Source organism: Chinchilla lanigera, unplaced genomic scaffold (assembly GCF_000276665.1).
Source record: "Chinchilla lanigera isolate Chin_1 unplaced genomic scaffold, ChiLan1.0 scaffold00017, whole genome shotgun sequence".
NCBI classification, from domain to species: Eukaryota; Metazoa; Chordata; class Mammalia; order Rodentia; family Chinchillidae; genus Chinchilla; species Chinchilla lanigera.
This window is the reverse complement of record NW_004955418.1, coordinates 2,970,816-2,995,146: the sequence shown is the minus strand read 5'-3', so window position 1 is coordinate 2,995,146 and position 24,331 is coordinate 2,970,816. Positions and strand designations below refer to the sequence as shown.

At 40.3% G+C, this 24,331-nt stretch overlaps 1 protein-coding gene across 4 annotated transcripts in view; it reads right to left on the bottom strand.

Moving 5' to 3' along the window:
- Epb41l4a (erythrocyte membrane protein band 4.1 like 4A) overlaps window positions 1–24,331 on the bottom strand; it is a gene marked incomplete at its 5' end in the record, with an annotated part of 221,021 nt that overhangs the window by 102,219 nt on the left and 94,471 nt on the right. For all 4 annotated transcript variants that reach the window (XM_005382155.2, XM_005382157.2, XM_005382156.2 and 1 more), the window contains 2 exon segments: window positions 2,527–2,605; window positions 7,418–7,469. In XM_005382155.2, the coding sequence (XP_005382212.1) occupies window positions 2,527–2,605; window positions 7,418–7,469 (131 nt within the window).

Below are 24,331 nucleotides of genomic sequence, written 5' to 3'. Positions count from 1 at the left end.
ATTAGAGGTTATAGATTTACTCTGAATAGACCTAAAAAGAAAACTTGGTAGTAATAATAAAAGTTTCAGTCACTTATTTCCAATTGAATGTCTTACTGCTTTTCACGGTTATAAGGTTTCCTCTCTAAAAAATGTTTAAATGAACTGGTTTGTGTGTCAAAGGTAGGGGTTAGAATATATGACCTTAGAATCCTGCAGCTTCATTTATTTCACAAAACATTTTAAAACACAGGGCAGGAACTCCAGGACTATGATCCTATGTTAGTTTTTATAATCTAAAACTTTATCTTCCTGTGTATCCCTAGGTACCATGTCCTTACTGAATGCTGTATCTAGTATGATTACATATGTGTGTGAGAAGCTTCACTGAAGCATTATTTATAACTAAATTATTAAAAAAAAAAAAGCAGACAACCTGGATGGCCATCCACAAGGGCATGGATAAGTAATATTCTGCAGGGGTAAAAAGATTGAGTTAGATTAGTAAAAGTTCCTACATGATTTTTTTTTAAATCTATATATATATATATATAAGCAGGCTTACTATATGTATTATATTTCATATCAAAAAATTACAAACAAAAAAATACAGAGTAGGCTGGAACAATTTTGTAAAGAACTGAATCAAAATAAACATTTAACCTGAAAATGTTAGTCTAAGTATACTTTTAACAGCATATGTTAGTGAGTCTTCTTTTTTTAGTTTTGGTTTTGCCAACAAAATGATCTCATGCAACTGAGTTGCTTTTCAGACCCACTATGCTTGGCCACTCAAATTAACATATTTACGGTATTCAATGGCTTTATTTTTCAGCACACACTAATAATAAGTGAAACCACATTAAATGCATCTTTAACTCACTGAAGTTCAACTACATATTTCAGACAAAGAATATATTATAAATCACAGCCAACATTTATAAGCCAAGTATGTGATCTGGTTCTTAATGGAACACTGCACACAAATCCATTTATTCTGTTAACAAGTCATTAGTAGGTTCTATAGGGAAATGTCTGTTTGATATTAATATGTGGTAAACAGAGGTAAAGTAAGGCATTAAGAAACACTTTTTTCCTCCCTTTTCACCACTAATTCAAATACTTTTCAAACCTAACCCCACTGAAAATATAATTCCATGCTATATTTGCCAGGACAAAGACAGCATGAAATAGAAAGTATTAACATCTGCCCAGCACTTAACAATGAGTCAAACACAACTGTAAAAGCTCTAAGTACATTATTCCAGCTAAGGCTTAAAAGAAGCTTGTGAGACAGGTACATCTTCAACTTTACAACTAAGGAAACTGAGGCACAGAGAGGTTACTGACAACCTCAACATGATGGGCTTTCACTGTATATTGACAAACTGTTGTTCCTTTCTAATTCCCTCATGAGTTAAAGATATGAAAGTATTTTTATACCATTTGCATTCAGTCTCCCCCATGGAATTCTCTGGTAAACATCACACCTCCCTGACATCCCCTGCCCACCCCAAAGGCCCATCTCCCACAGCAGTGTGCTCTGAGAAAATCTCAGTGGGAATCCTGTTTTTCACAGCACTGACTAACAGAGTGATGATGAAAGAAGTGAATACAGAGATCTGTACAGCTCGCAAGAAATGAGGCCTACCCTTCAGCAAGGGATGGAAAAGGTCTGATCAGTCTACTCTCGTCTCGCTCTTCGGTGTGCAATATAAAAGAGCATCTAAGAAGAATGACAAATGGATGGAATAGAAACAAAACCACAGGCTGCCTTACTTATCAAAGACATAATCTTAAAGTAATGCATTAGGCTTTATTTGAGCCCATGATAAAGTTTCACTGAAAAACTGATCACTTAATTTAGGGAAAATGCTTTTGCTTCTGCTACTACATGCAGCCAGTTCACCAATCATGAAATTGTTCCAGCACAAAACCACCCTAAGATCTTTATAATCCACTTTCAATGCTGGCATGAACTATTCTTACAACCTGATCAACATCAAGTAGATATTTTGCCTTACGTGAAATAAAATATTTGATGACAAAAGTAAAGTAATTCATGAAAACATTAGACTTTTATTACCCTCCTTAACACTAAAGGTAACTGTCTTTTCATTTCCTGGAGAGATAAATGAAACATCTGAATAGCTGACATTTTACCTACAAGTAATTAAAGGGAAAGAAGTGGTTCTTCAAATATATATTTACATATGCAAACTGGGCATTAGGCAGTTCAAATGATTATTTTTTATGAATACAAAAGCAGAATCCATGCCTAGCAATAATGATACAGAATAGCCCATCAGAGCAGATGCAAAATCTACCATCATGTCACCCCGGTTCATGGCATTTTTCAAACACATCTATCATCAGATTCCAATCTGTCTCATGCAATGCTAGTACACATTTAATCCTCACAGGAGAAAAAATACAAAATTCAGGCAGACACACATCTGAATGGTTGACATCAATTTTAGCTTGTTTTCAATAAAGCATTTTACACATACCATAACTGCATCTGTTCAAAAACAGTCAACACTGTACCTGGTTATTTCTTCTTTCAGTTTACATGGATCTTCAGCATAGAACTTAATACCAAAATACAGAGTATATGGAGGTCCAGCTAAAATAAGAAATAGGAATTAACTAAATTTTGCATTATAGTCAAAGTAGTATCAGATTATATAAATATTAAGAATTACACTAAGAACATCACAAGACACAAGAAAACAAAATGGAAAAAGCAGGGTTTGAAACTGTTGACAGTAGGAGTTCAACAAAGTGTGCACACATGTGTGTGCACATGTACATGTATGTGCAAATGAACAAACACATAAGGCCAAACACACTAGAATGCTGCTGAATTTTATCTGGTTGATGAAGCTATGCACAATTTTAATTGTTTATACTTTTACCATTACTCAATAACACATTTTTTCATAAAGAATGAGTGTTGATAAACAAAATTAATGATTTTATAAACCATCCACCTACCACTTCAATGATAAAAAAAAAATGTATACCTCTGCAAAAAGCTAGAAACAAATTCTCAGCAGCAGGTGGACCATCTTAGCCAACCACAATCACAAGTTGTATACCATTTAAACTTAAGATCTGCAGATACTGATGTGGAAAGACCATCAATTTATATTCCAAAGTGCAAGAAATATTATTCTTTTGTGGAATCATAGATAACATAGATAATCTATGTTTTTTCCTAGAAAAATACTATAAAAATTACCAGCAAAATTTGGGAAGAGGGATTAAAAATTTTCTCTTTAAACTGATTAGTTAGAATTTTCCTATCATGTATCTTTTTAAAAAATCATTAGTGAAGCTCTGTGATAGAATTAATGCCAATTATTTGTTTCATTCTTAAACTTTTCTGAATCTAAAAGTGAATTCTTACAAGTGGAAGAAGAAATTTCTCATCTCATTTTACCAAACACAGAAAAACTAAGTCTATAGATAACAAAAACAAAAACCAAAAAATCATAAACAAAGCCTGGAGTTGTAAATACATGGGCAAATGTAAAATAAACATTCATATTGTGCAGGAGGATAAAAGGCCCTTGGGGGTTACCATATTACATTACACCTTACTAGAAATAGTTCTGTTTCACAGGGTATGAATCTGATGTACACTATTTTCAAAACTAAGTACTTCCAAGCCATGCAATAACTAAATCTAATACACTTTTTTAAAAAGGACTTTTTACTTGGTGCACCAAATGGTAGTTATACTTGCTATTTATTTATTTATTTATTTATTTATTTATTTATTTGGGGGGTACCAGGAATCAAACTCAGGACTTCAAGCTTGCCAGGCAGGCGCTATGCTGCTAAGCTGTATCTCCAGCCCTACTTGCAATTTTTTAATAGACGTTCTCCCACAGAAATAAAATAGAGGGCTAGAGACATAGCTCAGTGGCACAGCACCTGCCTGGCAAGTGCAAGGTCCTGAGTTTGATTCCAAGTTAAAACGGGGGCGGGGGGTTGAAAGACTAGGTTTACTTTATGTTAGTTACACAGTAACAGAGACTTTAACTGGGTTCATGCTTCATATCTTTTCTATTTCTTTTTTTGTACTAGAAATTGAACTCAGGACCTTGCGCTTGCCAGGCAGGCGCCATGCTGCTGAGCTATATCCCCAGCCCCCAAATCTCATTTTTAACTGAACAATAAAGTTATAAATTTAGAAGTTGGGGAAATGAAATGAATAAGTAATAAAGATAATAATGCATTTATAATATGCAAACTATGCTGTTATTATTACTCACATATGCTTATGTTTGTAATACCCAATGCCGTATTTCCAGCATACAAATGACAAAGTCAAGGCCGGGACCTATCCCCCTCTCCCTCATCTAGCACCTCTTATACTAGAGTCTTCAAAAAGCAAACATTTTAGAACTTTGCTCTAATTTATTTTCATTAGAACAGATTCCATCTGTTTGATTTCTATGTTTTCTTAACCACTATGTTTATATTCCTGACAAATACACCCTAACCCCTGAACATAGATGTCAGGCAAGCAAGACTATTAAATATTTAGAAGATCCAGGAAGACCTCTCTCTGCTGATCTGACTGCGTCAGTCAAGCTCTGTGTTCCTAAGCAGATGGGTCGGCCTGTGCCCGCAGGCAGTGGGGTTGGTACCGAGGGGGTGGAGAGCACACAGATGTGCAGAGACTTTGCACAAAGGGAAGAGGCCTTCTCTAGACCCCAAAGCTGCTTTATTCTCTGGAGCATGACAGATTACACCCTATTCACGAAGTGCAGCTGTGTCAAATGTGTTTAGTGATAAATAGTTAAGCAAAAGTTTGAAAAGCACTCAATTTGGGCTAATTTTCTTTAAGGACTCTTGGTCCAATTCAGCCACTCCCCACTCACATACAAAGGGGTTTGGGTCCTAAATACAAAGCATCATTCCCATTTGATTGTACCTGATAAGGTACAAAACGTAACATGAACATTTGAGTCCCACCACAACCTGGTAAAAGAAGCAAGGCAGGTAGTGCTCCAAGGAGTTAAGCAACCTCAGAGATGAAAACCAAGCTTGCCAATACCTAGTGTTCAGTGCTGTCTGGCCACTACTTTATACAGCTTCACAGGGAGAAGCAAAACTCTAACACCTTTAGAGTGAACACACACTCCTCTATACATCGATCACTGCTTAGCAGAGATTAAAGGCTACCAAGTTACCATTTTCAGGCAAGAGTAAGTTTACCTAGATATTTTCCAGCTTCCTATTCCAAGACTAATTATAAAAATCAGTGGTGATGAAGCCAATTGTCAAGTTATTATCTTCACCCACAGATTCAACACTGAAGAAACTTTGTGTAAAGTGAAGCTAAGATTATTTTACTTTAAAAAAAAAGAAAAAAGCCAGAAAGTGGGACTCTCCTGATCTACTTTTGGTGAAGATTAGTCTGAAGGCCTCTAAGGATAACAAGGAATTTCCAACTAGCTTAAGGACAGATACCCCAAGACTGTAAAAACCCTTGGGACCAATACATACTCTGGAATGTTAGATATTCCTTCTGAGCTCTCTCTTGGTGATTTGATGCCATTTTCCTTCACTTATTATCAAATTACTTCATGAGATGAAATGTAAGTGTTCTTCAGTGACGTATTTCTTCAAGGGCAATAGTGTTTTATTCTTACTGTACATTACATTTGTCATAATATTACATTTTTAGGACAAAAAAGTGATTGCTTTTTATATGATATTGAAGTAGAATATTTGATATGATGTGAATAGACACTTTGTGTTCAGAAACACTTAATGCACCTTAAGATAATTCACATGCTTCTTTATCACCTCAATTGAAATTTCAACTTTTTTCTTATAATAGAAACCTGTGAGTTTATTTTAAAATAATCATTCCTGAAATTTTTCTAATTTTCCACCTGGTTTTTTAATTGGTTCAACTGGACCAAAGGTGTCACTCGTGAACTCCAGGGGTTTCCACCATCGCGGTGGCAAAGCACAGAAACAAAGCGATGCTGACGTCGGAGAAAGAGCGCTCATTTCCAGCAGAGCCGGGGTACCTGCTCTCCCATTTTGGGGCTGGTGCACCTGCCCTTGGACGGGAAGCACCACACAGCCCAGACCACCATGAGGAAGGGGCTGACACCCACAGCAAGTCTACACTTGGGATGAGGCAATCAAGAACTCCCTAAGTGCTGATTTGAACAATCCACTTAGTGCTGACTTAAATAATTCACACATTTGGAGAAAACTGGTTTAATGAGTAGAATTTCAGTTTGTTTGAGATGATGAAAAAATTTTGGAGATAGTGACAATGGCTGCATGACAATATGAATGAGTCTTTTGCAATGGGTTTTCTCCCTCCCCACCCCCCACAGTGCTAGATGTAGGACTCTACCACTGAGCAACATCCTCAGCCCTTTTTTCCCCTTTAATTTTGTATTTTAAGACAGAGTCTCTGCTAAGTTGCCCAGGTGGGACTCAAACTTGCAATCCTCCTGCCTCAGCCTCCTTCAGTGCTCAGATTATAGGCTAGTACTGCACCTAGCTAACAATGTGAGTGTACTTAATTTCACTGCATTGTAGACAAAAGTGGTTAAAATGGTAAATTTTATATATATTTTACCACAATTTAAAAATAATATCCTGTGTTTCTTTTCTTCCAGTACTGGGGATTGAAGTTAGGATCTTGTGCATGCTAGCTAGGCAAGTACTCTGCCACTAAGGTACATTCCCAACACAGCCAAAAAAATTAAAGGACTATTTTCCTCTCTCTGTGTGTGTGTGTGTGTGTGTGTGTGTGTGTGTGTTTACAAATAAAATGGCATTGTAGAAATTAAGATTAAGTAATATACAATTACACTGAGTGTCCTAGTAATATTCATATTGACAAAACCAACAGCTAACTGCTGAAAATGGATGGCCTCTCTCTGGACCTGTAGTAATTTTTCAGGTCACAAGAGCAACCCTTAATTACTGAACAGTAAACTGAGTGGTGTGAATAATAAAACCACTCTAGGGGGCTGGGGATTTAGCTCAGCAGTAAAGTGCCTGCCTGGCAAGCGCAAGGTCGTGAGTTCGGTTCCCAGTACTGTAGAAAAACAAAAAAACAAAAAAAAAAACCACTCCATAACCCATCGCCTCATTTTCAAATCCATGCCCTCTGCCTTTTCTATATGTGTCTTTAAAGTCAAATTTTAAAGACAAGCATAGAAAAAAATCACGTCAGGGGAAGGTGCACCCCAGGAGAAAGTCAATACTGTATAGTATTACGATCCACTCAGAGTCTGCCTAAGACAGACAAGCAGAGCCTTGAAATGCATAACAGTACCCCCTTGCATGCCTCATAGCATAACACTGGCACATGCATTTCTCCAGTACTAAAGCCAGCATCTGCTCCCAAGTAAGCATGCCCTTAACAAAGTTAAAACTGAATACCTACTGTTGATCAGCTCTTTGTGTTCAGCAAGGGTCTTCGCAGGATCCAGCCAATACTGTGTGAGGCAGAAAAGAATAATGATAGAAATTAGTTCCTTTTCATTAGTCTTTACTTCAAGAATATTTTCAAAATACTATTTAAATGACAAATCCTTGACAAAGGAAACACTTCATGTACCATATACACACACACACACACACACACACACACACACACACACACAAACATACAAAGAGCTTTCCATGGCTAGAACATTAAGGAAAGAGAAAAATAGTGCTGATGGTATAAAGGAGAAGAAGAAAAACCAAACTGTGCTTCCTGGGTCCTGGGCTGAGGCACCACACTGATTATAAGGTCAGTAACATCCAGAGTTTCTTACTACTACTGAAATGACAAGCAGAAACACCAAAACGAAACCCAGGATTGGGAGGTAGTTTTTTTATGTGGACAAGCACTGATCAGGATCATTCCCAGAATGTCAGACCCTGACCTCTGGTGGTCTAGGGCTTATATGGGATAAGCAAGCAGGAAGTACAGAGGCAGAATGGCTTGTCAACTGGGGACAGTGTACATCACAGTGACCAGCCATTACTAAGAGACAGAAGCAACCAAACTGGAACAGGAACTGTTACCTGGGAAACTGACAAAGTGAAGTATACTGGCTGTGTACTAGCTCGGGGGAACAGTAACATTTTCTGTTCCACTACTGGTAGGAAAAGAAACAATACGACAAAGAATGCTCCGCAGGTGTCTTTCCAAATCACCCATCACAATCATTTAAGAGCCACGTCTCCCCTGCTTCATCCACAAACTCTTCATTCCCAGTCCCACCCCGGGAAGCAAAGGACATCAAACCGTCATTAGGGATACAGAAGAGCAGCACAGCACAGGGGCTGAAGGCCTGAGTTCCAGAGCAGACCCACCCGGGTCTCATTCTGAGTCGCCCCTTGTCACCACACGCAACACGGGACAAGTGCCTGAACATCTCCTCACAGGGCTTCTGAGCAGATGAAATAAGTTAATGCACGGAAAGTCTTTAGTGTGGCTCCTGGCTCACACAAAGTGTATGCAACATATGCTAGGGACGGACGATCACTATGAAGTTGTGAGGGTCATTCACGATTACTGCCTTTAGTCAGTCTAAGGCACTTACCTATTAATTCAGATTAATCTTTAATGAATAGTTTTTCTAGCAGGGAAGGGAGAACTCTAGCCCTGGGAAGAGGCCTTCTTTTAAATCCCATCTTTCTGAAATACAATCATTGCAAGAAAAAGAGAGAAGTCTCCAGCCCAGCCCTTCCACCTGTAGGAGAGGCCAGGAGACACACAAAGGCAGAGATAAGGCATCAGGAGCTCCCCAGAAGCACAGCAAAGCCAGAGCAGGGCCCTGGATGAATGGCAGAGACAGAACTTCTCCCTCACTGTGCTAGGCAAAACTGGGGGGCCCTAAGGGCCAAGACACCCAGTTTCCATTTCTTCATTGTCCTGAATAAAGAAGCAGCAAGTCTCACAGGAAGGAAGAAGAAGCTGGCTCCTCTGAGCCACCTTATCCCCAGGACCCCTGTCTTGCTGAGATTTTACACCTCTCCTAGCACTGCTGTGTTAGGAACTGGGGTGCTGAAAGAGAAATCCAAGGGGACCTACCTGCCCAGTTCCCCTTTCCCCTCCCCTTGGTTGAGGGTAAAGGAACATCCATACTAAGTATACGCTGTCATCATTATAGTACTAAACTATTCACGCACTGCCACCCACATGACAATTCCAATTTTCCAGCCTTTTTATAAAGTAAAGTAACCAATATATGGAAAGGCAGCAACATAAAACAGTGTCCATTATTCTGGTTTCATCATTTTTCTTCTTTTAAAAGGTCTAGATTGACTCACTTTTAAAACAGAAAAGATATCTGAAGCAGAGGCTGTCATCAGTCAGGTGCTTTTGAAGCCCAAAATGACTAAAGAGATGGCTTTGGTATAAAAATAGCAGTTTATAGGCAAACTCTTATTCATCCAGGTTGAGCAAAATCAATCCCAATGCTAAATGATGTACTGGACACAGAGTAGATCCATTCCGCTATGTATATAAAGCTATGAATTCTTCCCACAGAATAGAAGCACTCAGTGGATGGCCTGTTTCTGGCTGGCCCTGTATTTCTCAAAGAGGAGAAAACACACACAAATACCTATTAACACTTGCTTTGTGTTTCTATTAGTACATAAAAATTTACCACAAAGTTTGACAGTTAGGACAACATCCATGTATCATCTGAGTTCTGGAGGTCATTGGGTTCCTTCGCTCTCTAGGTTTCACAAGACTGCGATAAAAATGTCAGCTGGCCAGGCTCTTAGAGAGAGCTGTGTAGCTCGGGGAGCCCCGTACCATACCTGCACATGGAGACTCAGCGAGAGCCGTGCAAGAGAGGAGGGAAGGCAAGGGGCCTGGGGTCCCAACAGCTTCGTCTAATCTTGGAGCAGCAAGGCCCAAATTGAGGAAAGTTTTTGATTTCTCTTTCCAACATCATCATTCAAAGACAATAAACTACAGATTCTTCAATTCATTTTTCATTGTAAATAAAACTTTTAAAAAATTTTTAAATTTAAATTTATTTTTACTGGTACATTAAAAACAGTGCACATTAATGTGGTAACATATGATGTTCGGTTTCATTATATATATATATATACATATATAATTTTTTGTTTTCCTATCTTTATAATGTTTTTCCCACCCTTAAAAATGTTCAATAAAGAAAGGTAAGAGGAAAGCTTTTAACTGAATGGAACAGGAAAAACTGGTTAATGTATCAAAAAATTTCACAATAGTAATAGTCAGTACAATTTAAAAATAACTATCTTCCCGTGGGAGTGACTGAATCTGTGAGGTGAAAAGATATTATGAAAATTCTGAAATGAGTTAGAAATTACAATTCTACAGCAAGATAAAGACCAGGCAAGACTCAGTCACAGGCCATTCAATCAGCTCGGTGCATATTAGCGACGCTAAACATCAGTGCAAAGCTTGCCACACACACATCTCACTTGATCAGAATGGAAACCAGGGGTTACAGAGGTCAGACAATGTTAATTCCTCAAAAAAAATAAATAATAAACACAAGCTACCAAGTCTCATAAGCCAACATCTTGAAATGCAAAACCCCTACATGTGCAACCAAGGGAAAGACATGACCTTGGAACCAAAGCAGCTATGCTACGATGGCACTTGTCACCACTCATTATCAACAGGCAATCTAATGCAGCATGTGTCAGAACACAATGGAACACATCAGGCTGCTGCTCCACAACTGGAAAAGGAGCACAAGAATTTCCCACTGCGTACAATATCCTAGTTTTAAGGATTGCATCTAGAATACTGGACACGAGATTCAACGTTCCAGAAGTAGGCTCTACCCTGGGATATCACTCATTCACCCATTCACTTAACATTTATGGAATGCTGACCACACATGTTCTCTGTATGTCATGTCAGATGCCTCCTGAGGAGCACACTCACACAAAGATGAACCAGCCCCTTACCTACCCTTGAGCACACACAGCCAGAGACACACAGACATACACTCACACTACAACGTAGAAAGTGAGATGATAAGGTGCATCAGTGAGTGCATACAAGATAATAAAATTACACACAAAGAAAATTAATTCTGCAGGGTGACTATAAGAAGGTTTTAGCGAGGAGAAAAGTCATTGAACAATGTGTTCATGAAAATTTCCTCAAAATAAATAAATGTGGGACGAAAGAGCCTTTATAAAGTAGATGTCTGTCAGTTCACCTGCTCATAAAGCAAACAGGCACATTTTGAAATGACGACACAGAACATAATATTCCAAGTCCTTTAAAGTGAGTACAATACTGAAATCAATGCTGCTCCAATAGCTAACAAAATTTCGAATGGACAACTCAATTTTCATGGAGAATGCTATGCTTTGGACATGATTTGTCTCCTCCAAAATTCATGTTGAAATTGGATCTCTACTGCAACAGCACTGAGGAGGGGTGGGTTCTATAAGAGGTGATTACATCATGGGGTGCTGCCCTCATAAAAGGATTAATGCTGCTCCTGTGGGACACGATGATTTGCCACAGGAGTGAATTGTTAAGAAGCAAGACCTCCCACTTTCCCCACACACCTGCTTGCCTGCACGTCATGACACAGCACAAGGCCCTTGCTAAATGCAGCTCCTGATCTTGGACTTCCCAGCCTCTAGACCATGAGCTAAAATAAACCGCTATTCTTTATAAATTCCCATTCTTAGATATTCTGTTACAGCAACAGGAAATAGACTAAGAAAAAGAGTTTCCAGAAAGAAAGCCTTCCAGGCTTTTCACCTGCACAGTGTGAAAGAAAAGAGAAGTAGGGGTCTCCACACTGGGAAATATGGCGTTGGCCTCCAGGGAATAAGCAGCCTTTCTGAATGACACCAGGTGCACAGCTGTCTTATCCTCCAAGATGATTAACAAGGAGAAACAACTCTCCCATTTTCTCTCAACATTCAAGCTGTTCATTCTCTAAGAAAAGCAGTCACTTTTCCTCTTGCCACTCCTTTCTCTCTATTTGAAACATACACTATTATTTGTATATGTTCACAGGCTGGATTGGGTTCTATTTTGTAGGAAGACAATAAACTGAAACACACCCTGGTCTCTTGTGATTTTGTACAGTCTGCCTTCTTTCTTATGCAGGGTAACACGCGCTGCCCAAACACCTGGTCACTCCGGCACCATGATCACAGTTCTCTGGCTCGTGCCCTTGGCAAGGATGTGAGAGACAAGCAGTCAGGTGCCTTACTGCTTCAGTCCCGTCAGTCTTAATAACCTCACTGATATAACCCAAGGAGAAGTGACAGACCTGCCTGACTCTCTGACAGTCTTGGCTAAACGCCCTGGGCTTCCTTCATCCACACTGGCTGATACTGTCTCAATTGCATCAATTTCCTAGGTAACAGCCTCAGAATTAAATTTTTAAAGTCCAATACCACACAGGAAATCAATAACCTAACCTTCAAAAGATATGAACTAAATTCAGGGTCTAACCTTTCATTTTTCAACTATTGTTTTATAGTCTCCTAGAGGTCTAATAGTAGAATAAACTCTCAAAATGTTTAAATAAAGAATAGAACACATGAAGTAATAAAAGCTTTGCTGCATCTTACCTTACACTGGGTGAAATGCAGGATCTCCTTTCAAGAATTTAAGAACTCTACACTGATATTCAACATTTTCTGTCAGCCAAAGAAAAGGCTTTGAAGTGCACACACAGTTTTTGTCAAGATAGCAAAACAACCCCTTGATCTCACAACTGATCATCTTATCAGTGACACTGAAGCCAAAAAGATCTCAAAACATAACAAAATGGGCCATTCTTGGGGAGCTTTAAGACTCAACATACTTTGCACTGTGTTCCAAGAACGCCAGGACTGTGGTGACAGCTATTTGTGCTTTCTGGTTGTCCCTGTGAACAGATCTCAGGCCCTCTAAGCAATGTTAATAGGACGTGATTTTAATTTGCTCCTTGGTATGAATCACAGAAGCCTCAGGGTCTCTGGGAAAACCACCCACCGGAAGCAAGCTATCTCTCAGTGGTGACAGAAACAGACAGAGCCTTGTCACTGCAGTGATGTCTGGGGGTAGAGGCACCATGGTTAATCCACTCCCTGCCTTCTCCATGCAGAGAACCAAAGCCTACACATAACTAAAGGCCCAAATTGCACAATCTTAGGTGAGCTCACTTTAAGTCCATTACCAATAACCAAGGGGATCCTTGGCATCACCCAGAATTCTACTACTTTTTACTTTCTCACTCACCTAAATAACATTTTGACACCTTCTCCTCCATCCACAGACTTCCAAGATCTCCTCTCCCTTTCTCACTCTCAGCTGGAGAGCTTGGTGATGGCCCTGAGGAACTGCAGCAATCTCAAGAGTACATACGTTCTCACCCCATCTACCTCCGACCCACCGTCTGCGTCTGTGCTGTGTCCCATCCTTTCCCATCACTGTGCAGAAGTGTCCCTGCCCCACTACTCAGGAACAGGCGACAGCAACTCAGGGCTCTTTCCTGCACCATGAGACTTCCCCTTTCTGCAGAATCACTCCCACACAAATGCATGCCTTCCTTTCTCCCGTATTAGAATGAAAAAGCTTTTTAACTCCCATATCTCTTCATTTCACACTTGAAAATAAATCTCTGGACAACTGAAGTTGTTCTATATTCTGTCTCTCACTCCCTCTTGAATCCACTTTACTACCAGTTGAGTATTACTTCAAAATGCTTGAGATCAGAAGGGCTTCAGATTTCTGGATTTTTTTTTTTTTTTTTTGGTAATGCTTGCATCTTGGAGATGAGACCTAGGTAAAATTCATTTATGAGTCACTCCCCACTCTGCTTCTGGGAATTAAACGCAGGCCTCTACACTGAGATAGATCCCCAGCCCCCTGGCCCTTTCTTTCAATAGGGCCTCACTCTGTTGCTAAATTGCCCAGACTGTCCTCAAATTTTCAGTCCTCCTGCTTCAGCCTCTTAAGAGTACTGAGATCCCAGGTGTGCACCACACCTGGGCTCAATTATGTTTTATACATACTTTAATATACATAACCTAAAGGTAATTAAATGAAATCTTTTAAATAACTTTGCACAAGAAACTGAGTTTGTGTACAGTGAATCAGCAGGAAGCAAAGATGTCAACCTCTCGGCTACACATGTGGACAATCAGTGGGTGTCTGGCATCAGCACCATTCCCCTCTCTGAGCTTATATGCTACCAACAATCAGTTATTTCCTTACACTTATACATAAGTACATGACAGGAAGAAACACAACATACCAGTAACACAGGGGAAAAGAATGTGTTCAGGACGATCAGCACCCTTAACAGAACACTGCAATGACCCCTATGCTACGAAATCTAATAAAAGATGCAAGACTCCACCCACTTAACTGAAATGTTTGTCATATGCCCCTAGGACAGCCCTCCCTCTTGCTTCTCCTGCTAGCTCACTGGCAGCCCTTTCACTCCATCCTTTGCAGATGTTCTTTTATCTCCCTAACCAGGAAAGACCAGATTGTCCAAGGCCGACAGTGCCCATCAAAGTCCATAACTGTAAATGCCATCCACATACTGACAATTACCAAATTTATAGCAAAGCCAGAATCCTCCCCCAAATCCAAATGCCTACTTGACAACTCTTCTTAGATGTCTACTAGAATTTCAAACTTCCTGTGTCCAAAAGGAAACTGATGATTCCACTTTGACAAAAACCTTCTTCTCCTGCCTTCTTTCCCATCTTGATAAATGCTACAATGCTCTTCTGTGAGCCTGGGGCGAGATTTATCTTCTCTCCATCTGTAAATCCTATTGGCTCACGGTTCAAAACAGAAACAGAATCTGCCAATTTTCACCACTCTTAGGCCAAAGCAGCCGTCATCCACAACTAGTTTTCTTAAACGATTCCTATAATGATATTCCCATGTCTACCTTTGCAATTATAGGAAGTCTTTCAAAGTATGGGTCAAATCAGTTCACTTTTTGGTCAATAATCTCCAATGGTTTCCTCTCTTCCAAGAAGTGAAAGCCAAAGTCATTATGATGGCCTATCTGGCCCTCTATTCTCCAGCCCCACTCTCTCCAGTTTCCACTCAGTGTTTTGGGAGGAGGTAGAGAAGATGAATAGACATCAAAGTGCCCTCAAGGAGGCTTTGTCCACAGGGCCCAAAGGGAAAGCAAAAAGAAACCCACTGAAAGCAGGAAAAAGGAGAGGCAGAAAGCTTAACAATGCTGATGCCTGTGGCAACATGGAGAATAAAAACTGTACCATGAACTGGATGATCCAGATAAGGAGATTTCCAAGCAGACTAGTAAAGTACTGGCTGGCTTCATTTTGCTACCTATAATGAAATGCAAGAGAGATAAGAAAGAGAGAAAGAAAAAAAGAAAGGAGGGAAGGAATGCAGACAGGGAAGGAGAGAGAGAGAGATTGTCATAAAGAAGCTAGAACTTACTGGGTTTGAAAATAAAATGTTCTTATTCCTTGTCTTATCTGAAGGTAAACAGCGCTACAATTAAGAAAAGGCTTCCAGGCAAAGCTTCAATCCAGCATGCTGTTAGGAAAACATCATGCAATGGTAAAATTCTTTATCCATTAACTCCTCAAAAAAAAACTAATGCCACATCTTGTGGACCCTTTCAAAATAAGAAAAGGTCCCCTAAGAATTCTAAGAGCTCTGTTCCTCAACAGCTTTACAGGGAGTGTAAGGGACCAAAGAGCTTATTTCAAAGTAATGTAGGACCCCCTGCTCAGCACCAAACCATTCACTTGGGTCAGACACCAGAATTCTCAAATTAGATGGTGACAGCCCTGGCATGTGGTAGCATCTCCTCTTTCCTTCCATTCTATGAAGCTGCCTGACTTTAAAAACCCAGGACTCCCACTGCAACTCCAGCCTGCCACGAGCCCAAACTATTCCCCTCACCTCTCCACTTGAATGTCCAAAGGACATTTGAAGTTCAAAATATTCAAAACACATCTGTTGACTCCCCACTCCTAAAAACCAGCTCCTCGGTCAGATCCCTCCTTTTATCCTAAGCTAGATACTCCCACCAGATTCCCATATGCACAGGGCCCTATGGAATGTGGACCTATGAAAATCCAGAAAATATCTAGAATCATTAACTGGAAAACCACTTATCTCATTAGCCATCAATCAACCAACCATCTGAAATGCTATCCTTTACAGCTCACTCTAATCTGGAAGGACAGTCTAATTTAATAAAATGTTCACAGTAAGGAAATCAGCAATATTCCTTTCAATAACTAATTTCTCAGGCACCAATTTTATTGACAAGAATACTCAGCACACCTGTATACCTTGTCTTAGTGATAAATATACAAATATATATAAAATAAGAAAAGGTCCCTTAAGAATTCTAAGAGCACTGTTCCTCAACAGCTTTATAGGGAGTGTAAGGGACCAAAGAGCTTATTTCAAAGTAATGTATGAGTGCTGCCTTGTCTAACACAGTAAATTAAAAATTGATTTAGTGATAAATATACAAATATATATAAATGTATGTAGACATGTTAATGTTGCATTTAGTCCTGATAGTTTTGTTTTAAAGCATTTTGTTTATCATTTTTCAATTGTTTTTCCTCTTCATCTAGTTTTGATTTAAAAAAAAAAAAAGGAACTGGGTACCATCAATGAAGAAAACATCCTATTCAAGATAGAAATCAGTTCTTCACCTCCTTAGACTTGGAAAGCAACAAATTTATGAAAACCACAGGATAAAATATTGTGTTACACAGAAGACACATCTGTGCCTATCGGGATCAACTATCTGAGAGATGAAAGAAAAAACAAACTATAAAAGGTGTCATGGAACTGACTCTAGACAAATGTAGGTCTTTCAAGAGCATTTTAAAATCCATGTCAAAATCACCACATACATCAGACACATAAGGCCAATCAAAGCTGCCCTGCTTTTTCTAGTGCCAAAGTGAGGAAAGCACACCACACACCAAGTGGCCTCACAGGTGCCATTCGGCTGGCAGCTCTCCATCAGCATTTCCCAGGCCAGCTCGCAAATTCACATGATGCCTCACGTGACTGTGTTCAGGAAAGATAAGACCCTCTCTAAACAGAAAATGTCCCAGAAAAACACCACCTATTCCTTTCTTAGTAGAAGCTGTCAACAATGAAGAGAACAATGTACTCTTTTATTACAAGCACTATTTATCCTAAGAAAATATTTAAATCATAAGATTCACAACTGTAGAGCTACAGGTGACACTGCCTGGCCTGAGATCCTCATACAATATACACTGTACCTTCCTCTATTACATACTACACTGCCTGAGCCCTTAGTAGACAAACAACATTCTAAATGGCACCAAGTAGCTGCCAGAACATAATGAATGCCACATACCAATGTGCATCTTTCTAATCTCATACATTTCCAAGATAACTCCCTAACATTAGTAAAGACTTATCTTTTTACAAAAAAATAGGTAAAGTATGCTTACACTGAGCAGTAGGAGAGGTGTCTCATAAAAGAAACAAGGGGATAGACTCAAAAGAACTGCACAGAAGAAAGCAGCCACAGACACAGCAAGTGCTGGCCCCAGTCCCACTGGCCCCCACACACTGAGGGAGAGCTCCGCAGTCAACAACATTACAGATCACTTGCTCTGCAGGAACAAAGGCAGTAATAAAGAGTCCCTCCCCTCAAGGAGCTTCTACTCAAGTGGTATTATTTAAGAGCCAATACCAGGTAGTATTTGTAGTATGAGGAGAAAGCCCCAGGCATTTCTGGGGCTGGAGGGAAGCTTGGGGAAGGAAGACACAGCAGAGACATCCATGAGTGGTTAAAATGAAAACAAAAACAAAACAAAAGCTGTTCTAACCAGGTAAATTGGAAGGGAAGAGAACAGAAAGGGTGTCCAGGCAGGAAGGCAGCAGCAGGTGCCAACAGTCTGAGACACAACGGTACAGGAGATACAGATAGAGCAGTGAGGCTACATTGACCCTGGAGCACGGATTTTGGTGGAGAACTTAGAAGAGTCATTGCAAGGAAAGGAGCTCACTAGTAACCAAGGAGCCAGACATGGTGGTTTATCCCTGTGATCCCAGCACTCTGGGAGGGTAAGGCAGGAGAATTTCAAGTTCAAGCCCAGCCTGGGAAATCTAAGAACTTAGTGACACCCTGTCTCAAAATAAAACATTAAAGGATCTGGGGATGTAGCTCAATGCAAAAGCCCTAGTTTCAATCTACAGAATTAAAAAAAAAAAGAATTTTTAAGTAGCCAATGGCTGCCTATCTTTAAAATCTCTGTAAACCATGTTTAGGAGTTTAGATTTTCCCTTAGGGAGCCAGCACAGGTTGTAGAAAATCATAGGAATACTTGCAAGATTGATGATAACAAAGACACCTTTAATAAAGATACCATAAACCAGATGAGAAAGCTTGACACTTCTCCCATACATTATTTCTAGCAAACACTACTCCAAGTGCTAGAATTATGATATTTGGGTACACAGTTGGAATGTTCTAAAATCAAATATATTACAGAGTAGGGTAGCAGAGGAGAAATGACTCTGATTTAATGATGTTGTAACTCCTATCCTTCAGCCAGGATCAAATATGCATCATGAGATAGAGTCCTATACGAATAAAATAAACCACTCTTGGGAAGACTTCATGAAGGCAGACCTATGTCCTCTAAGTGACAAAAGGCTAGGTCTTATCTATCTATTCATCTCAGGAATATAATTCCAAGTGCAATACTTTTCAAAAAAACACATTAACATTTTTTAATTCTTTTTTTTATTTTAAAGAGAAAAAACAACAAAATAACAACAATGAAGACAAAAACAAAACACAAAAACAATAAAAAATGATACAGGATTTCAAAACAAGATGACAGTAATTAACAATGGTTGTTATATTACAGATTGGTATCGTCAAGAAGTTGCTCAGATTACCATTTTTATTTAAATTAACAGATAACAGGAAGCAAGCAGGTTTGGATGAATGGTTTCATGGCAACTAAGAGTTATATATTGCCAAAGAGTGCCAAAGAGTTATATATTGGACATCCTCCATACACCAAATGAATTAAGTCTTCAGCTCCAAGATTGTCATGAAAATATCAACTATGCAAGTAAATAAATGCATTTTATCTAAAATCTTGTATTGAGAAATGTAAGATGAAACAAATTTGTAGGCAAGTCTTCTACCACTGAGCTATACAGCCAGCCCTAAAACCAGTAATTTATATTTTCCTACTCCCTTCTAACTCCATTGGATTAAATCAGGTGCCTTTTAAAAAGAAAAAAACTGCCTATTTAATAATATATTGGTAATTCTTGGTAAAACATTTTAAAACATATTTCCCAGGAATTGTATATTGAATTACCATAATGGCTAATGGACAAACTGTTAAGTCAAGAGTGCTTCTGAATTCATTGCTTTCAATCAAATGAAAAGAGAACCCAACTGAATAGTCTGAGAAATCACTTCTCTCAGGAGCAGAAGAAAAACAGTAGGTTTACAGGGAAGATAAGGACTACATTGTGCTGAGCTACTTGAGAAGCTACTAAAATTAATTTTAGATAACAGATGGCTCTATGACTTTTGACCTATAACACAAGGATTTCAAGGAATTAAATGATCATCTTTGTAACAGAAAATGCCCCCCCCCCCAGCAAATGTACTACAGTTTCTTAGTTGCCCAGGTAATAGTTCCTGTTCCAGTTCCAGTTGCTTCTGTCTCCTAGAAACAGCTGGTCACTGTGATGCATAGCTGGTCACTATGACACATATTGTAAGAATCAATCCCCAACTGACAAAGCCATTCTGCCTCTGTACTTCTACTTGCTTATCCCATATAAGCCCTAGACCACCAGAGATCAGGGCCTGATATTTTAGGAATGATCCTAATCAATAATCAATACCATAAATAAACCTACCTCCAAATCCTGGGTGTCATTTTGGTGTTTCTCTTTGCCATTGCATCTGGTGCACTAGCTGGGAAGCCCAACCTTACTGACCTCTTTGGTCACTGGTCATGGCCCTCACTGACAGAGCAAGGACCTCTGCAGGTCCTGACAGGAAGGGGTGCCCTCGATATTTCTCAAGTCCTCTCAGAGGTCTGAAGGAGGATTCCTGGCTCCCTGCGTTAGCAGCTCGCATCCGACCCTAAAGAGAGGAAGATGCTGTGTCTGTCTATCTATCTGTCTGTCTGTCTACCTGCCTGCCTGATTCCAGTAAGACTGGCAGGGGCACCCCAATTAGTCTGTCAGTCCTGCTCAGCTCAAGCAGAAGGGGAGTCTGATCAAGTCTGGCTAGTCAGGACCACCCTCGAAGAAATGGGGTTGGAATGTTTAACATCAAAATGAATATGGGAGTGGAATGGACAGCATAAGCAATAGGCTGCTCTGTCTGTGCACCAAGACTGGGAAGCACTGGTCACAGGGGCCAATTGGGCCCTCACCTGCTGTTCCTTGGCAATTGACATATGGCATAACAGAGGCCTCCTTAGCTAAGTCGCACCCTCCCTAGCTAAGTTGTGCCTAAAACCCCACTAGGAGTGAGGCCAGAATGGTCTCTGTCCCTGAGAGGCACCCACCCTTTGTCTGTTGCACCACTGTTCAAGGTACAAAACACATGCAAAGAAAGTCAGAGATGGGAATTAATTAGTCAAAAATCACAGTCCCTGACTGCAGGAAAAAGGGCTTCTACAGAGTTAAAAATGAAACCACTCTCTGCATCTCAAAGAAAAAAAAAAAAAGAGGCAAATTCTTCTTGAGAATTCTGCCATGGCACCCTCATTGGCCACTGCAGTTGCTGCCAACACCTATAGCTTTACTCCCTGCTCCCGACTCATCTACTTCCAGCCAAATGAACTGGTTCTGGCTATAGCCACTGCACGAATTTGGTCATGGAGCCCCTCCCTGCAATCCTTCTGCTCCACTGCTATGCCCACCCTGGTCAGATGGTGTCATCTAATGCTCACCAGAGATGACTGTCAGCAATTCCTTCTGAGTTCCACATTTTGACTGAGGAAAATTGGACTGTCAGCCCTGATGAATGAGTTGCCATGGCCTATTCAAAGGTTGCATCACTCAGAAACAACCCAGTCAAGCACTTCTCAAAGACATCAGAAAGGGGGTAAGAAGCCCATTAACTACTATTATCCAGAAACCTGATTTTTAAAAAAGGAACCCAATGTCTGAAAAAAAATATCCAGTCTAATAGACAACCATACCCTCTGGCTATGAGTTATAAGGACTGTGGACACTATAAAAAAAAAATAAAGAAAAAAAAGAACTCTCAAAAGCTTCAATCTGGATCAGATGACAACTCTTTCATCAGTTTGACAAGCTCAGACTAAGCCAGACCGGGCTCCTTCTTCAGGTGAGCCACCAGGCATGCACAGTACCATCATCAGGGCAACTGGGACTCTTTCCTCTTGTCACTTCTGCCAGGCATAAACTTGCAGTCTGGGAGGACATCCCACCAAACATGAATTCTTGTATAGGCCAGTCCTGATACTGCTTCTGGGAAGAGACTTTCTCTTCAAGTTAGAAGTGACCATCTTCTTTGCTCCAAACCAGTCAGCCTCCCTCTTGTTTAACCCTGAACTTTCAACTTTGACTGTTCTGAGAGGAAGATGATGCCTGCATCAGCCTGAGACAGATAACTAGAATCCTAAAAGTATGAAAACTCTCCTCCCAGAAGTATAAACTAAAGATTTACCTCTGAGCCTGGTCATCAACCATGCTACCTCAACCTGACCCCTGTTGCTCTCAGATGTCACAGGAAACACAAACAGGCATCCAGCCACACACAGCCTGATAGACTGATAATCTCTGGGCAAGATCTTTGTGCTGTCAACAATGCAGCCATCACCTTATGTTGTGCAACCCATGCACCCTTTTTGGACTGTTACTCAATTGCCACAAGGGTTTGGGAACTCTCCCACTGTTTTCCGGGAGGCCCTAACAACAGGTTTGGCTCCAGGACAGCCATTTCTCTGTCCCTTCCATCTCTGTCATGGTCCCCCAAAAAAGAAAAAAATAAGGCTTCAAAACTGCAAAATGCCTAACTGCTAAAATATACCTCTCCTGCCTGTAAAGCAAGTTCAAGATTTCCAAGCTGCCAAGGCCGCTGTGACTGCCCTCCGTATTTGTTGCCTCAGTCTTATGCCTCCCACAGCCTGCTGGTACACCTACCTGGACCTAAAGAATGCTTTCTTCTGCCTTCAGTTGGCTCCTGTCAGCCAGCCTCTCTTCATAAAGACCCCAGTTCTGGACTCAAAGGTTAACTGACCTGGACTCAACTTCCCTGAGATTCAAAAACTTGTTTATGCTCTTTGGAAAAAAATCACTGCATTTCTAATTAATGACATCTGAGCTTCCTGCTGAAAAGGCACAAAAGCTCTGCTACAATATCTGGCAAAAACTAGTTACAAAAAAGAAGCTCCACAGATTTCTTGAAGCTGCTTGCTTCTAAAACATCTGAATTAGGTTCACAAAAAAAATTATGCTTACTCAAACTGTCAACCCCTGGACATGCCCAGTGGCCTATCCAGTCGCTAAAGGCTGCCTCTCTGCTCTGCCTCTGTGCTCTAGGCACTATCCTTCTGATCAAGAGGCTGACAAACTCACCTTAGACCGAGACCTAACTGTCCACATGCCATATGCTGTACTGGGATTAACTGTTCTAAAAAATGGACCCCCTGACAGATGCTGAGTACACCCTTTTTACAGATGGAAGTAGCTCTATTAGGAATAAGTCCAATGGGCTAAATATGTTGTGGTCACCTTAGACAACACTATTTTGGACAAAGCTCTCCTGCTACTGCTTCCTGCTTGTTTGGAAACCTGCCACCAACACAAAATAATTCAATCCAGAGGCCCAAGCCCTCTCTGGGGATCCAATTGACTAAAACATCAACCCCAGCCACCAGACTTGCTCCCACTGTATGTTCTATAAGTTCAAGCCACTACACTGGCACCCACACCCCTGCAGCTACCTCAGGCTTCAGTGGCTGTGTCACTGGCCCCAACCTTCCATTCCCTAGTCACACTTAGAAGAACACAGAAGTTTATGTGATCCTGCCATAAAGAACCATCCCTAGATATGGCCTACCCTTAACCACTGGCAGCAAAAATGGGCCTGAACTTATAGACTACATAGAGCATATAGGCTACATAGAGCATATAGGCCACAAAGCTCTAAAACATTTTCAAAAACAGCTTATAGCCAGCTCCATAAAACTAGCTGAAAGACAAGCTATACCTGCACACACCATATTAACAGCTCTTAAAATTTCAAATATCCAGCCTTAAATCCATTGAAAAATTTACCTAGATAAGAAGGCTCACTCTAAAAAGACAATGCACTCAAAGCCCTGCTCTAGTCATTCTGGATGCTGACCAGTCCACACATGGCTAAAGCCTGAGGACATCATTCACAGGATCGCTCCACACCTATTCCCCTTGATTTTTGTGTCTTTCTCAGGCTGCTTACCCCAGCCCTTGTTTCCCCACCTGCTGCTAGCTGTGGTTTATGGACAACTGCCCCCAGAGAATAAAATAATCATTCAAACACTTGACCAAGATTATGAGCATCCAAAGCACAGGGGACACTCTCCTAGATCAGACTAACTCCCTCACTATCTTGCCAGAGTAATGTTACAGAGCAGACAGGCCTAATTTATGTCTCTTTCTGAAAAGCAACTTAGGCAAAAACTCCCTAATAAGACAATATTGGGGACCTTGGCTAGGACCACTGACAACCCTAATGTTACTGCTTCTAGTCAGGCTTTGTCTCAAAAGATCACATGTAATATGTCCAGCAAAAACTTGCTGGGGAAACTAAAAGAGGGAGAAATGTAACAGAAAATGCCCCTCACCAGCCAGTATACTTCAGTTTCTTAGTTGCCCAGGTAATAGTTCCAGTTCTGGTTGCTTCTGTCTCCTAGAAACTGCTGGTCACTGTGATACATAGCTGGTCACTATGATGCACATTGCATAAACCAATCCCCAACTGACAAGCCATTCTGCCTCTGTGCTTCCTGCTTGCTATCTCATATAGGCCCTAGACCACCAGAGATCAGGGCCTGGGAATGATCCCAATCAGCTCCCATGGACATAAAAAAATCTGCCTCCAAATCCTAAGTGTTGTTTCAGTGTTTCTGCTTGCCATTGCACCTTTAGTGAAACTTCTTTCTTTTCTGCAGAAGTAAATGAGGTTAATCAGTGCTTATATCTATTAAAAAAAACAGGAATAAAACTATGCCTGAGCCCTATGTCACTCCAAGAAAAAAATTTATTTATTTATTTATTTATTTATTTATTTATTTATTTATGTATTTATTTAAGGCATGGTCTCACTATGCA